Source organism: Orycteropus afer, unplaced genomic scaffold (assembly GCF_000298275.1).
Source record: "Orycteropus afer afer isolate SDZICR_OR568_19922 unplaced genomic scaffold, OryAfe1.0 scaffold00320, whole genome shotgun sequence".
NCBI lineage: Eukaryota > Metazoa > Chordata > Mammalia > Tubulidentata > Orycteropodidae > Orycteropus > Orycteropus afer.
This window is the reverse complement of record NW_006921907.1, coordinates 596,085-611,297: the sequence shown is the minus strand read 5'-3', so window position 1 is coordinate 611,297 and position 15,213 is coordinate 596,085. Positions and strand designations below refer to the sequence as shown.

Below are 15,213 nucleotides of genomic sequence, written 5' to 3'. Positions count from 1 at the left end.
GTCATCCCCACTCCCAGCTGGGCAACCGTAATAAAGGCAGCAAGCTGATGGCTGCAGCAGGACTGTTGCAAAGGCACATGTACTAGATGCTTTATCTCACTGTTAATAGCTTTGAATTGGAAATGACCTAAATGTCCATCAACAAAGACAGGCTGAAAAACAGCTCATACGTATAATGAAATACTATTCAGCCTTTAAAACCGAGACAGGGCTGTATTTATTGATGTGGCAGGAGATCCAAGGCACACTATTACATTAAAGAAAATAAATGCATAAGGTAGGGTCCCAGTGATAGAAAAGGGTTCTTTTATATCAGGATATGCCCAGGGGGGTTCTAGAGGTTATTTTTGGATGGCAGGACTGTGAATGTCATCTGCTTTTTTTTAACAAGAGTATGATAGGGAAGGAAGATTGGGCAATCTACTTCCATTAGTGATACCGCCTCAGAAACCCAAGGAGGGGTTGCTATGAGTCGGATCTAACTCTAAGGCAGTGTGTTTTTTTATTTTTTTTTTTTCTCAATGATACTCATGGGGGTACCCTGGGCCTTCCCCAGTCATTATTCACCTGTCAGGTAGTTTTTGATGGATCACCTTGGCCCCAGTCAAGGTGAAAAGCCCTGACCTCAGCCGCAAGGCAGTCTGCAGGTGGTGCAAAGGACTGGCATGCTCGGTCGCTGTTCTGGTTCCCAAGTGCTGCTCTGACAAGAATATGCTGCAAATGGGGTGGCTTTAACAAACAGAAGTTTATTCTTACAATTTGGAGGTTTTAAGTCCAACTTCAAAGTGCCAGGCTCTGGGGCTGGGTAAAAGCCCCTCAACCTTGGGGTCCAGCTCTGCCTCCTGCTCCCGGCCCACTGGAGCTAGAGGCATTTCTTCACTCAGACAGCTGCTGGGCTGCTGAGGCTGAGAAGCCCCAAGGTTGACAAGACAAAAGGCACAGCCCCGATGTTACCAAACCCCACGGCAGGCCACTGTAAGTCCCAAGGTCGGCAGAGCATAGCAGGCTGTTGAGCAACGACACGGCTACACTCAGGGTCCAAGTGTGCCATAGGCTAGAGACCATTCTCAAAGCTTCAGCTTATATACAGGAAGCAGACCACATACCCAAAGGCAGCTACTCAGCTGCTCCCAGTAGATTCCACCATGGAGTTGATTACCAGTCTCATCATGGGGAATACTACATCCAGCTGCCCAGCCACTCAACCAGGCCTAAACAAGTTGACACACAAACATAACCATCACAGTTGGTAACCAAAGGCCTGGTGGCTCAGAAAAAAGGCCTGGCAATCTACTTTCAAACAATCAGCCAATGGAGCACAGAGCTACAGCGACGCACACGGGGTCACCTTGAGTCAGAATCAACTCAGGGCAGCTGGTTACCCTGGGCCAGACGTGGCAGCCCCAGGAGCACAGACACAGACTTGATATGCACACAGAATTCGCTTCCCCACCAAGTATGCTAATGGCTTTGCATTGCAGGGTTCTTCCCCTGGCTTTCAAATGAATTCATCTTTACCTTGCAAAGTTAAGTTCTCCCAGCAACCAGCCTTCTAGTCTAATTAGCATTGAGGCTCATAACTTAAAGGTACTTGTTTCATTTCATTTCCTTCTCAAATCTCAACATATTTTGACTAGCACTCTAATCTTGATCCAAGATGTGTGGTTTCCTTAGCCGTGATGTTTAATCTTGGCCTCACGTTAGAATCACTGAGGAACTTTTAAAAAGTCAATATCCGGGTCTCACCCAAGGCCCATTAAAGAGAATCTTAATGCTTCTGCATGTTTAAAATCCTCCCAAGATGCCCATTAAATGTTTAGTACTACAGTTTTCTGCATCCTCTCCAACCCAGTACACACACAAACACACACACACACACAGAACACACACTCACACACCATGATCTTGAGGATCTCGGGACATCCACCTGCCCCTTGCCCCTTCTGAAAATTGCTGTTGAGCTCTGTAATCTGAAGCAACTTCAGAGCTTACTGGCCAGTCCATAGCGTGAGACACAGCCAAACACACGCGGCCAGTGTTAACTCGGACAGCACAGCCAGATGTTCCTCGGGGACAGCAGACCGCCGTCCCTCCGGCCACACTGCCAACGGGTCACCCTGTGTCCACTGCAGGGCGAACTCCACTCCCCTGCCCAGCCATGGAGCCTGCCCAGTGGCCTAACGTGACAGCTGCCGGAGCGGAGCACCGTGGAAAGTGTGGGGCTGGCTAAGCTGGGAAGGAAACCAGAAATGGTTTCATCGTTTCAAAAGCTCCTTGGCCCCCTGAGGTTCAATTAGGTTTGCTGTGTGCCTCAGAGGTGACAAGAGACCCAGTCACGATCCTCAACCACGAGAGGGTAAAATCTGTCTTGTACCCAATCAGTTCAAAATGACTTGACTTTCTTCTCAGCTGTGGGAGGTCACCAGACTCTGATTGCTTGTGTTTTATCCCACAAGGCCATCATGTGACTGGAATACCTGTGCAGTGAAAGCCCAACGTGGCATTTACTAAATTGTATCCCCAGCTCGACTGTGAGGACTGTATTCAGCAGCAGCGGGACCTGCCTCGGATGCTCATTTGTGTTCTGGCTAAATATAGCCATGCCGCCCATGAGCAAAGGCCAAGGGAAGAGGCTCCAGCCCTCTTAACAGACCATTAGCCAGTCACTGAAAGAGACAGGTGTATTTCTGAGTTCAAAGGGCAAGACACTTAACTCAAATACTTTAACGGGTATTAGAAAGGAGCTTTCTGATCTGTGTTTCTCATCCAAGTCCATTTGGCAAAAACCTTTTCTGTAAATCAAGATGTTCTAATAGTACGTCAATTCTGGGAGTATGACACACATAAGACTGTTTGTAGAATTTGTCTAAAATTGATTCCGAAGCCCTGCAACCGCACCTCCCGAGAAAATCTCAGGGGTCTGAAGAGGGTCAAAGATCTGTCACCTCAGTATCCCGAGCCCTCACATTAAGTCTGGGCAGCAGAGCTTCTAATCAGAGTTGTAGTCCTCCACAGACGGCCTCGGCTGGCAAGAATACCTAGTGTGTGCTTACATTTGAGCTAGAAGGAACCTGAAGAGAGGATTCTGGCCAAAGGAGAAAAGAAAGAGTGAACACTTCGGAGTTTACTGTGCCACACCTATCACCTTACTCAGATAAGGTCGCCATGGACAGGGACAGCCTGTGCCCAGGATCACGGTGCTAATAAGAGGTGGAGGCATGATTCAAACTCAGGTCTGCTTAACCTTCCCACACTCTGGGTTTCTAGCTCTTTCTCCACTAACTGGGGGGAGGGTGGGGATCTCTTCTCTCTCGTCTATAATGAAGTCCTTCAAGCTCCTTCACACCAGCTAGTTGAGGTTTCAAGGAGCTTTGGTGGCACAGTGCCTAAGGCATTTGACAGCTAACCAGAAGGCTGGCGGTTCAAACCCACCAGCCGCTCTGTGGAAGGGCAATTTACTTCTGTAAAGATTTACCACTGTGGAAACCCAACGGGGGTCACTATGAGTCAGAATCGACTCAAAGGCAGTGAGTTTGGTTTTTATTGGTTTAGTGGAAGTTTCACCTAAATCTACTTCTGTTGTTAGTTAGCTGCCTTCGAGCTGGCTTCTGACTCATGGAGACCCATCCACAACAGAATGAATGACACACTGCCCAGTCCTGGGCCACCCTGTGCTCAGTTCTAGATAGGACCGCCGCGATCCACGGGATTCTCAATGGCTGGATTGCAGAAGTAGAGCCTCAGGCCTGTCCTTCTGGTCTGTCTTAGCCTGGGAGCACCGCTGAAACTTGTCCAGTTACACGTGAGCCCCCCAGCAGATGGGTAATGACTGTGCTAGAGGTGCAGCAGGGAGCTCTGGTAGCATAGTGGCTAAGACACTTGCCTGCTAACCAGACGGCTGGCGGTTCAAACCCACCAGCCACTCCTCGGAAGGAAGGTTGGGCAATCCTACTTCCGTAGTGATACTGCCTCGGAAACCCAAGGAGGGGTCGCTATGAGTCAGGGCTGACTCGATGGCACATAACAACAACAACAACAAGAGGTGCAGCGGCCAGAAACCCAGGTCTCCTGAGTGGAGGGTGACAACTCCACCACAGAACCACCACTGCCCCCAAATCAACTGCAAAGACCCCTGGATTGGCTTCCCGTTCAGCCACCTAACAGAGCCATCAAATAGTCAATCTAATATTTGCACATGGACTGGGAAACACTCCCCCTCCCCCTTGCTGCCAACATTCAGAAACAAGCTACTGAGAGACCTCTGGCATTTGGGTCTCCTGAGCCTGTTTTATAGTTCTTTGTACTAAGATGGAAGGAAACAGAAGCTCCAGGTCCAAGTCCCAGCTCTGCCACGTATCTGCTATGTGGTCAGGAGCAAGGCCCAGTTTTCTCACCTGTGAATGGGCTGTCCTGACACACAGCTGTCACACAGTCCAGAAGTGTCACTGAGCACCGGCAGGAGCCACTGAAATGTATGGATGGGCTGTCCTGACACACAACTGTCACACAGTCCAGGAGTGTCACTGAGCACTGGCACGAGCCACTGAGATGTGTGGAAGAGCTATCGTGACACAGCTGTCACACAGTCCAGGAGTGTCCCTGTGCACTGGCACGAGCCACTGAAATGTGTGGATGGGCTATCCTGACACACAACTGTCACACAGTCCGGGAGTGTCACTGAGCACCGGCAGGAGCCACTGAAATGTATGGATGGGTTGTCCTGACACACAACTGTCACACAGTCCAGGAGTGTCCCTGAGCACTGACACGAGCCACTGAAATATATGGAAGAAGGGGTTTTGTTCGATTTCCTCTTACAGTAACACCCATCCCACCATTAGTGTTCATAATGCCTCCTTTGCCTCCAGGTATGCCAAGTAACTGTTCCTTTCTTCTCACACTCACATCTGAGATGGCTAGGAACACTCCACAGTGTCTGCACACGTGGCCAATGTGATGACAATCCAGCCAATTATCAGACCAGATCCCAGAAGCCACGGTACTGGTATTCCCTTTAGCCCTGGAGTCCTGACAGCAGCCACTGTATCTGCGAGTTAACCTTGCTACACAGCCCAGAACTTCTTATCATCACCTGTTTACCAGATTCTGTGCTACAAAGGCCAGAGGGAAACACCTGACAAATCTCAAGACAAAGGCCAATCATCTTTCCTGGATTCTCTGCTACAAAACTGGCCACCATGAAAATAACAAGCTCCCTTTTCAGGCTGGGAGGGGCTCAGGAAGGGGGCGCACGGTGGCCAGACCTGCTCTCCACAGCATCCATCCCAGAGAGGGGAGGAGGTTCCCGGCTGGTGGGGCTGTTACACCCTCCCCTCAACTCCTTTCACTCCTCATGGCCCAGCATTTTACCCTTCCTCTCTCATGCCCTGTTTATGTCATCAGATAATGCTTATGTAACCCTTCTTCTGGGCTCACAGAGAAGTCTAAACACCCTCTGTTCAGGACTTACCAAGAGATGCTTGTCTCCCCCAACACAACAAGGTACACAGGGACGCGACTCAGCTCATTTCCACAGCCAGAGAGCTCAGCATTGAGTAAGTCAAAGCTGCTGAATGGCTCTGGACCGAATGGTCTCCTTCCCGCGGTGTGTAGGGGAGTGCATCACTGTGCATGACGGAACCAGTAAGCCCTGTGAAAAGTGCTGAGCTCTGGCATGACCCACACTCTGAATCCCAGCTCTGTCCTTTACTTGGGACCTTGACCAAGTTCCTAACTCTCTGAGGCTCAGTTTGATCGTCTGTAAAACGAGCCCAGGAAACACAGCTTTAGAGATCAGTGATGACAGTTAAATAGGAGTTATATAAAGCCATTACTCAGTGCCTGGCTCAGAGTGGATACTCAGTAAGCAGCAGCTATCCAGACAGGCTGTGGGAAGGAAAGCTGGGTGAGTACAGGCCAGAGCCCTTAGCTCTCAGAAGACAGCTATGATTTATGAAAACATACCCTACCCACCCTTTGAGCTGTGTAAAAATGCCATCTGAAGAGTAGGTCCTTGGATGGCTTTTTGACCTGGAAAGGGAAACACTAGGCCCTAGCCCCAACCGCTGCAAACAGGTGGCACCAATAGACTTTGACCATTGCTTCAGGGTGGGCGAAGTTCTTTTCAGGTAGCTGGGGACAGAAGCTGGGCACGCAGTGAGCTGTGCTAGGGGCCCTGCTGCTGCCAGGCCTCTGATCCCCACATCAGGGGCTGTGTGAGGGTGTCAAACACTAGTGGGAGCCTCGATTATGGGGCAGTAAGCCAATGGCCAAGTGGGCCATTCCCTTCCAGGCTCCCATCTGCTACCCCACTCTTCCTGGAAATACCTCTCCTGTAACATCCAATCACCTGCCACCAGCTGCATCACTCCAGGCTCCTGGAAAATCAATGGCACCCCAGACTCTCCCAAAGGGCTCCTGTTTAAATCGCCAAGGTTTCTCCTGCAGGCGAAGCGGCCTTGCAGGTTCCAGCAAACCTTCTGAGCATGCTCACCCCCAGGGGCTGTGATGACTTACAATGCCCCCCACCACCACCACACACACATGAGCTCAAAGAGGAGGACCCCATTCCATATCTTGGATTGCAAAATCTTTTCTCCTCTATTAACTCATTGATCCCCTTGATTCCACCATGAAATAGAGGTTATGACCTCTACTTTACCATTAGGAAAACTGAAGTTCAAAAGCACAGTATACTGGCTAGAGCATGTGAACCTCAAATTGCAGAACTTGGGTTGGAGTCTAAGCTGAGCTACTCACTAAGCAACTTGCCAAGGTCCCAAGGCTTTGGTTTCACCATCAGCATGATAGAGATTTGACAAGATGCCTCCTAGGGCCCCTGCTCTGAGGCCAATGACTGAGATTCCAGGTTGTGTGCCTTGTCACCAAGAGTCTCCAAGTAAAGAGGAAGTCCCAGGCCTCAGAGTCTAATCAGAAGGGTTTTCCACTTATTTGGTTTGGTCCAGTTGTTTACTGATTATGAACTGGAAGCCAGATGAGCAAACGCCACAGGAGGCAAAATAAGCACCAAGGTTTCCACTGAGGAGGAAAAAGGCTGTGGGGGTTCAGGAAGTGCTTCATGAAGGGGCAGCACCTGAGCTGTCCTTGCAGGATGGCCAGGAGTTTACACAGGATGACAAAGGGCATTCCAGGAGCAGACAACACAAGCCAAGGTACGGAGATGAGAAGGGAGGCTTCATCAGAACCCAGGCTGGGATGTGCCCAGCTCAGGAACCAAAGACTGCGATGAGCAAGAAGGGTGCTGTCCACTGCTGCTGCTGCCACCACACAACTCCTGGATTCTCAGAGTCAAAGGTAGAGAAGGAAAACCATTTCATACCCACTAGGAGGAGCTCTGGTGGCAGAGTGCCTAAGGCATCTGACTGCTAACCAGAAGGCTGGTGGTTCAAACCCACTAGCCATTGCTCTGCAGAAGGAAGATGGGGCAATCTACTACCATAAAGATTTACCACCTTGGAAACCCAAAGGGGGTTGCTATGAGTCGGAATTGACACAATGGCAGTGGGTTTAGTTTGGGTTTGGGTTTAGGAGGAGCTCCAGTGGTGTAGTGGTTAAGGCATTTGGCTGCTAACCAAAAGGTCGGTTATTTGAACCTACCAGCTACTCCGTGGAAGAAAGATGAGGCAGTCTGTGTTTGTAAACGTTTACAGCCTTGGAAACCCAACAGGGGGTCACTTTGAGTCAGAAACAACTTGATGGCAATGAGGTTGTTTTTTTTTTGAGAGGATAGGTTTTATAGGAAAGAACTGGAAAATAACAAATGCTGGGGAGCAAATGGTTAAAGTGGAACCCTCATGCATGGTTGCTGGGAATGTAAAAAGGTACAGGCACTGTGGCAAAGTATGGTGGTTTCTTGAATTGTTAAACATACCCGTTGCCACTGAGTCGATTCCAACTCACAGTGACACTAGAGGACAGAGTGTAACTGTCCCACAGGGTTTCCAAGGCTATAAATCTTTACAGCAGAATGTGACATCTTTCTCCCACAGAACAGCTGATGGATTTGAACTGTTGACCTTACAGTTCACAGCTGAGCATTTAAACACTGCAGTACCAAGACTCCTTTTGTCAAACACCACTAAAAAAAAAAAAAAGCCTGTTCCCACCAAGTCACTTCTGACTGAGGAAGACCCCTGTGTTACAAAAGAGAACTGATCTCTGTGGGGTCTCCTCGGCTGAAACTTCACAGGCATAAATCACCAGGCTTTGCCTCTGCAGTGCTGGTGGGCAGGTTCAAACCGCCAACCTATTGGGTTAACGGTCAAGTGGAAACCATTTCTACCACCTAAGGGCCTCCAGAACTACCTTTATTGTTACCATATGACCCAGCAATCCCACTCCCAGGTAAATATGCAGAACTGAAAGCAGAGACTCAAACAGATACCAGGGTCCCAACGTCCACGCAGCATCACGGAATAGATACCAGGATCCCAACGTCCACGCAGCATCATGGAATAGCCAAAAAGTGGAAACAACTCAAGTGTCCATCAACTAATGAGTGGATAAACAAAATACAGCACATACCAAAATGGAATGTTATTCAGCCATAAAACAGAATGCACGCTACAACACGAACAAACCTTGAAAACATTATGCTAAGTGAAACAAGCCAGATACAAAAGGTATCAATAATGTCTGATCCCACAGAGACAGCAGAGTAGAGGTTACCAGCGGGTAGGGTGAAGGGTGAAAGGGGAAGTTATCACTTAAAGGGTACAGAGTTTCTGTTTGGAGTAATGAACACATTTGGAAATAGACGTGTTGGTTGCACAACATTGTGAATGCAATTAATGCTGAATTGTACACTTAAAACTGGTTAAAATGGCAAAAAATATGTTATATATTTATAACAAAGCTGGATGAGGACCCTGCGCCTGCTTCTGTGGGGGAAACCAGCACCTCCTGTTCAAAGAGCTGGATGTGGAAGGTTCTGGAGCCTGCGAGCCACAGAATCTGCAGGTGTGAAGCCTGGGAAGGCCGCCGGATCCTGCTGTGACCATCCCTCCTGCCACACAGTGACTGGGCACTGGCTCACGGGATGCCTGCCAGCCAAGTCAGTGGAGGCTCACAGGAAAGACTTATGTCACACTGTCATACCCTCGGCTTTCTGGGAACCGAGCAGCTGAAGAAGAGTCCCCTAGGGATGAGGGTATGCACCAAGTGCACCTTTCTACCCCACACACATACACTCCCACCTTGAGGTGCAGAATCACTGAACGTTAGACCTGGAAAAGCTCTTAGAGAACAGGTCCAAGCACCCCATTGTAACAGATGAGGAAGCTGAGGCCCAGCTGAAGCCCTACCAAATTACGCCTGAGACAGAGCCAGGAATGAACTCCAGGTCTGCCTCCCAGCCCACGGCCACAGATATTCTGAAGCCAAAAAGATCTTGCGCTTTAAGTCATCAGGGTGAAAGCTGAATGGAGATGTTTCTGGGAAGAGGGCTGAAATGGGTCAGACGGCGGCGACAGCTGGAGGATGCTGGGGACAGAGGGGAACTCCGAGTCTGCCCTCAGGAAGCAACAGGAACTGGAGCTCTGTCAAAGCAGGTTCAGAGAATGAACACAGAGAAGCAGGCCTGCTCCCTCCTTCTAAGACATGAAAGTGAAAGGATGGGCAAGTAAGAGAGAAACTCTGAGATGGAGAAAACTAAAAGGGGTTCAGCTTACTGACCATGATCTTCCCACTGGGGAATGAGGCCGACTGCTGGAGCAGCATCGGGATATGGGCTACTCTGGAGTCAGGTAAGGGCCAACAGGGCCTAAAGAGCAGCTCCGGGGCTTGGACTTTGCTGAGCCTGTGATCTGTGCTGGTGCCGGAAGGCACAGCCCCTGACTTTTTTTTTTTTTTTGCCAGTGCTTGGCAGCCTGGGGGAATCAGCAGAAGAAACAGATGGGCTTGTATTGAGGGGAGGGCAGGGAAAGTCACAGGGGCAGGACAGTCAAAGGGCAAGTGAGGACACAGGTGAGATGGCAGGAAGGCAAGGCCAGGAGGAGAATGAGGCGGGAGGGGCCAGTGGAGGGCCAGAACCAGACGCAGAGATACAATCAAGGGAAGTACTCATTGGGATGGGGAACGACAGAATTCTGGATCTTGCAGTGATGGTAGGGACAGAGCTCCAAGTGTCTCCAAGTGAGACTGGCTCAAACGAAGCTCTCAAAGATGAAGCCATGTCTGCAATACTGAGAGGAGTCAGCAACTTGAATTCCAAGGTTGCCCAGGGGATAACAAACACTGAGCCGTCAGAGGCCTTGAGAGACATGAAGGACAGATGTGAGGTCAGAGGGCTGGGCACCAGGTGGCCCAACTTCAGAGGAAACAGAGCTAGAGGAGGAGGCAAAAGGGAAAGGCCTGTGTGTCCAGGGCCCCCAGAGTCCTAGGAGAAGCTCCAGCTGAGAGACAGAGATGCAATCAAGATCTCCATCCAAGGAGGCAGCAGGGGTCATGGCAACAGTTGGGGGTGGGTAAAGGAATCTGCTGTTAACACATAGGGAATCCTGAGGATGCAGAGGCAGTTGGTTATGTAAGGGGGGGACAGAGACACCTGGTTCCGGGGCTCCAGGGGAGGTGCGTCCACCCAGGAGGCCCTGCAGCCAAAAGCACTGAAGTTTGGATTCTACTCTATCTCTAAGAACTTCAGCATCTCACTCCCATTCTCCAGCAGACCCAATTTCCACATGCCAACTCTGAGCATCTTCAGTTTACAAGTGTCACAGTGTACCCAGGCAGTACCAAGGGTGTGTCTTTCAGGAAGAAAGGCTGTACCATTTATGAGGCTCTGGGTCTCTAGTTCAAATGCCCCTTTATCGGGGAGCCAGGCCTTCAGCACACTAATTCAACAGCACCTCCCCATGTCCACCCTCTACAGTCTATTCCCTTCCTCTGGTTTATTTTTAACACATACCACAGCTGTCACATAAGTATCTGTGTCTGCTCACAGTCCTTGTCACCTCACTAGAATGGAAGCTCCGTGAGAGCATGTGTTTGCCTTGTCTGTTCACTCTCTTATTTACAGAGCTTAGAACCAGGCCAGCGCATTACTGGGCCCTCGAAGAGTATTTTTGGGTTGTTGTATCTACTCCCCACATCAAGCAAAACTCCACGAGAAGATGGTGGTGGTACAGCCTGTGCTGATTAAAAATAAACATGGTACCATTCAAACAATTTCTCTAATGAGATTTTTCTTCTTTCTACCTCTTTTACAAATGTGCCGAGAACGCATCCCCATGCTTGGAAGCACTTCCCTAAGGCATCCCATGGGCCACAGAAATGCTCCTTTCGTTCTTCACTATTGGCACCTGGCCAGGAGGGGTGTAGCCTCCAAGCACTGTGGACGGACTGCCAACGGGCACCATCCCCATCATCCCAAATCTCATTACTGAGCAATATCACAGTTTTACTCCTATTTTAATCTACCAATTTCTAGCAACTGCAGCTCTGCAATTAGCATGAAAAGCCAATCTGTGCCTACAATGAATCAAAGCAATACATACTGCGACCTGGGCCGAGTCAAGGAACTGGAGGCCAAAGTAATCTGTTTCCACGAGGTCCAAGTGGTACACGATCTGATCAAACAAATCCTGGCCCTTGGCATGTTTCTGGAAGACAAATGGGGACATAAACATTTAGCATGAGACAGCTGGATAAGAAAGCAGATTTTAAAAAGCCAAAAGCACTTGTCTCTGTGTGTTACATACACATAACCTGTCACAGTACAGAATTCTAAAGTCAATCGTTTCATGATCAATGCAATACAAACTCACAATTAAAGACATTCAAATGCCATATAATAGTTTAAAGTAAAAAACCACCATTAACACTTTCTAGTCTTTCCTCTCAAAAGAATGCTTCTTAGGTAAATGCCTACACGAGATGGTCGGGAAGCTTTGCAAAAACCAGACACTCTTGAGGAAAGGGGTGATGGGTCCGACTCCAACAGTGAAACACGGACAGCTCCCGCTGAACTTTGCTGTCAATGCAGGCATCCTTACAGAATCAGCTCCTCCTTTGGGACTGGCTCTCTCAGCCCCCCGATTTCACAGAATGGTAAGCAGGATGCAGAAAAGCTAAGAGACCTGCTGCAGTAGCAGGTGACAGACCCAGGTTCTAACACCCAAGTTCCACGTCCATTTCAGGGCTCCAACAGACTGTGTGGTGGACACAAAAGGGTGTGAGCATAAGAAAAGAGAGACAAGGCTCAGGTCCTGGATCTGCCACTTAATAGCAGTGTGACCCTGGGCAAGTCACCTCTCCTCTCTCGGCTTCTGCTCTCCTCATCTCTCCAAGGATCAAATGAGAAGCCACTGCAAGTCTTTGAGAAACCAAAGGGCTCATTAACATTCACCCAAGCGGGGCACAGGCCTGGCTCAATGATAGAAAATATACAATGGCGATGGGTCCAGAAGCACTAAGGTTTAAACACAGGCCTTCATGACGATAAACAAAAACAAAACCCAGCTTCATAGGATGATTAGCGAACTGACTTATGAAAATTGGCAAATAAAGGGAAAGAATCAAGCATTTAACCTTTCTTTAGCTGGAGCACTAGGTAACCAAATTGTAGACAGCACCACATACAAAAATTTTAACTCAAAATTGATCACGGACCTAAATTGAAGAGTTGAAAGTACAAAAGTCTTAAAACAGACGTTGATCTCCATGACTCTGGATTTAGCAACAATTTCTCAGTCAAGACACCAAAAGCATAAGCAATGAAAGGAAAAACAGATCAATAGACATCATCAAAATGTAAAACTCTTGTACTTAAGGGATGTCAAGGTATCAAGAAAGTGAAAAGACAACCCAGAGAATCGGAGAAACTTTTTGCAAATCACACATATGAGAAGAGACTCATATCTAGAATATACAAAGAACTATTACAACTCAAAATTTTTTAAAAAAAGGCTTTTAAAAATGGGCAAAGGTTCTGAACAAACATTTCTCCAAAGAAGATAAACTGCCACTAAGCACAGGAGAAGCGCTCAACACCATCAGGGAAATGCAAGTCAAAACCACAACGCAAGCCCACTTGACACCCACTAGGATGGCTACAGCAAGAAGGCAGTTCATCACGAGTGTTGGTGAGGATGTGGAGAAACTGGAACGCTCATCATTGTTGGTGAGAATGGAAAACAGGGCAGTGCTTTGAAAAACACACTGGTAGTTCCTCAAACCATTAAACACAGTTATTCACAGGGCTAACATGTGATCCAGCAACTCCACTCCTAGGTATACAGCCAAGAGAAATGAAAACACACGTCCACAAATGTTCACAGCAGCACTGCTCCTAATAGCCAAAAGGTGGAAACAACACAGATATCCATCAGCTGTGAAATGGATAAACAAAATGTAGTATTTCCATACAATGGACTATTATTCAGCAATAAAAAGGACTGAAGTACTGCCTGCTACAACATGGATCAACCCTGAAAACATTATGAAGTGAAAGAAACCTACCACGCGGAGCACATACTACAAGGCTCTGCTGACAGGAAATGTCCCAAATGGGCAATCTACAGAAGAGAGTGGACGAGCAGCTGCTGGGGGCTGGGAGGGAACGGAGGGTTAAGGGCAAGCAGGGTTCCTTTCTGGGGTGTAAAAACGTTCTAAATTTGATTGTGGTGATGGTTATACAACTCTGAACATACTAAAAGTCATTGACTATACATTTTTAATAGGTAAATTGTATGCTACATAAATTATATCTCAGTGAAACTTAAAAAAACAGATTAGTTTTTATTTATAGAAGTATTTCAACAAATGAAGAAGAAATAAAATTGCAACCTCGACGGCACATAACAACAACAACAAGTGATTGGAAAAAGGGCCCTGGTGGTCCAGTGGTTAAGTGCTCGGTTGCTAACCACAAAAGGTCAGCAGTTCAAACCCACTTGCTGCTCCATGGGAGAAACACGTGGCAGGTTGCTCCTCTAAAGATTATGGCCTTGGAAACCCTATTGGGCAGTTCTACTGTGTCCTATAAGGCACGCTGGTGGCGCAGTGCCTAAGGCATATGACTGCTAACTAGAAGGGTGGCAGGTCAAATCCACCAGCTGCTCCACGGAAGGAAGATGGGGCAATCTACTTCTGTAAAGATTTACTGCCTTGAAAACCCAATGCAGGTCGCTATGAGTTGGTATTGACTTGATGGCAGTAGGTTTGGTTTTTTACTCTGTCCTATAGAGTTGCTCCGAGTCGAAATTGACTTAATGGTCAGTGAATGAAAAAGAATTCGTGATGGTGCAAGATGGTGCAAAATGGTGCAAAGAGGTAAGCACTCAGCTCCAAAACCAAAAGACTGGTGGTTTGAGGCTACCCAGAGGTGCCTCGGAATTAAGGCCTGGCAATCTATTTCCAAAAAATCAGCCACTGGAAACCCTACGGAGCACAGCTCTACTCTGACACACAGGGGGTCGCCGTGAGTCAGAGCTGAGTTAGCTGGTGACTGGCTTTTTGGTTCGTGAAAGGAAAGCTCTAAGCATTGAGCACCCGAGGTCATGAACATCACAGAGACAACCAGCCATTATATGCCTCACCACCTCTGGCACAATCTCGCTCGTCAACCATAATCCCCTCTTGCCCAAAAGAAATCAAGCCTAGGATGGACTCAACCTCTAGATCCAGCTGCCAATCTGCAGGAAATGCACGAAGATCTTACTAAACTACATGGGAATGCAATCAGTAAGATCCTGCCTATGGGAAATCTAGAAACTTCTCAGGACAAATGATTCAGCTTATTCAACAAAAGAATAAAGAATTCAGGGAAGAGAAGCAGTGGGGGCGGGGAATACAGATTAAAGGAGATTTAAAAGACATTTTTTGAAAAACAGGCAAAACTGAAGTCCAGGGTCTAGGGATGATGCACAGCTGGATGAGGGGAGATGGACAGCAACAGTCAGGGTCGTTGCTGGTCTCGGGGGGAGAGGCGCTGTGACTGCTGTGGGGCCTCAGACTGCTTCTGGGCTGCTGGGCAAGACTAGCTCCTGATGTAAGTAGTGGGTACCAGGGTGTCTGGCTTCCAGTGATTCATCAAACTATGCACTGCTTTATTTGTATATCTGATTGGTATTAAAGTAAACCCACTGGCATCAAATTGATTCTGACTCACAGCAACTCTTTAGGACAGAGTAGAACTGCGCCCCATATGGTTTCCAAGGCTGTAAATCTTTACAGAAGCAGACTGCCTCATCTTTC

General features: G+C 48.2%; 1 protein-coding gene across 1 annotated transcript in view; it reads right to left on the bottom strand.

The window, feature by feature from the left end:
• Positions 1-15,213, bottom strand: part of EPB41L4B (erythrocyte membrane protein band 4.1 like 4B) — a 181,386-nt gene that overhangs the window by 111,555 nt on the left and 54,618 nt on the right. Inside the window, exon 4 of the mRNA XM_007951943.1 lies at positions 11,514-11,618. Coding sequence (XP_007950134.1) covers positions 11,514-11,618 — 105 coding nt within the window. The remainder of the gene's footprint in view (positions 1-11,513; positions 11,619-15,213) is intronic.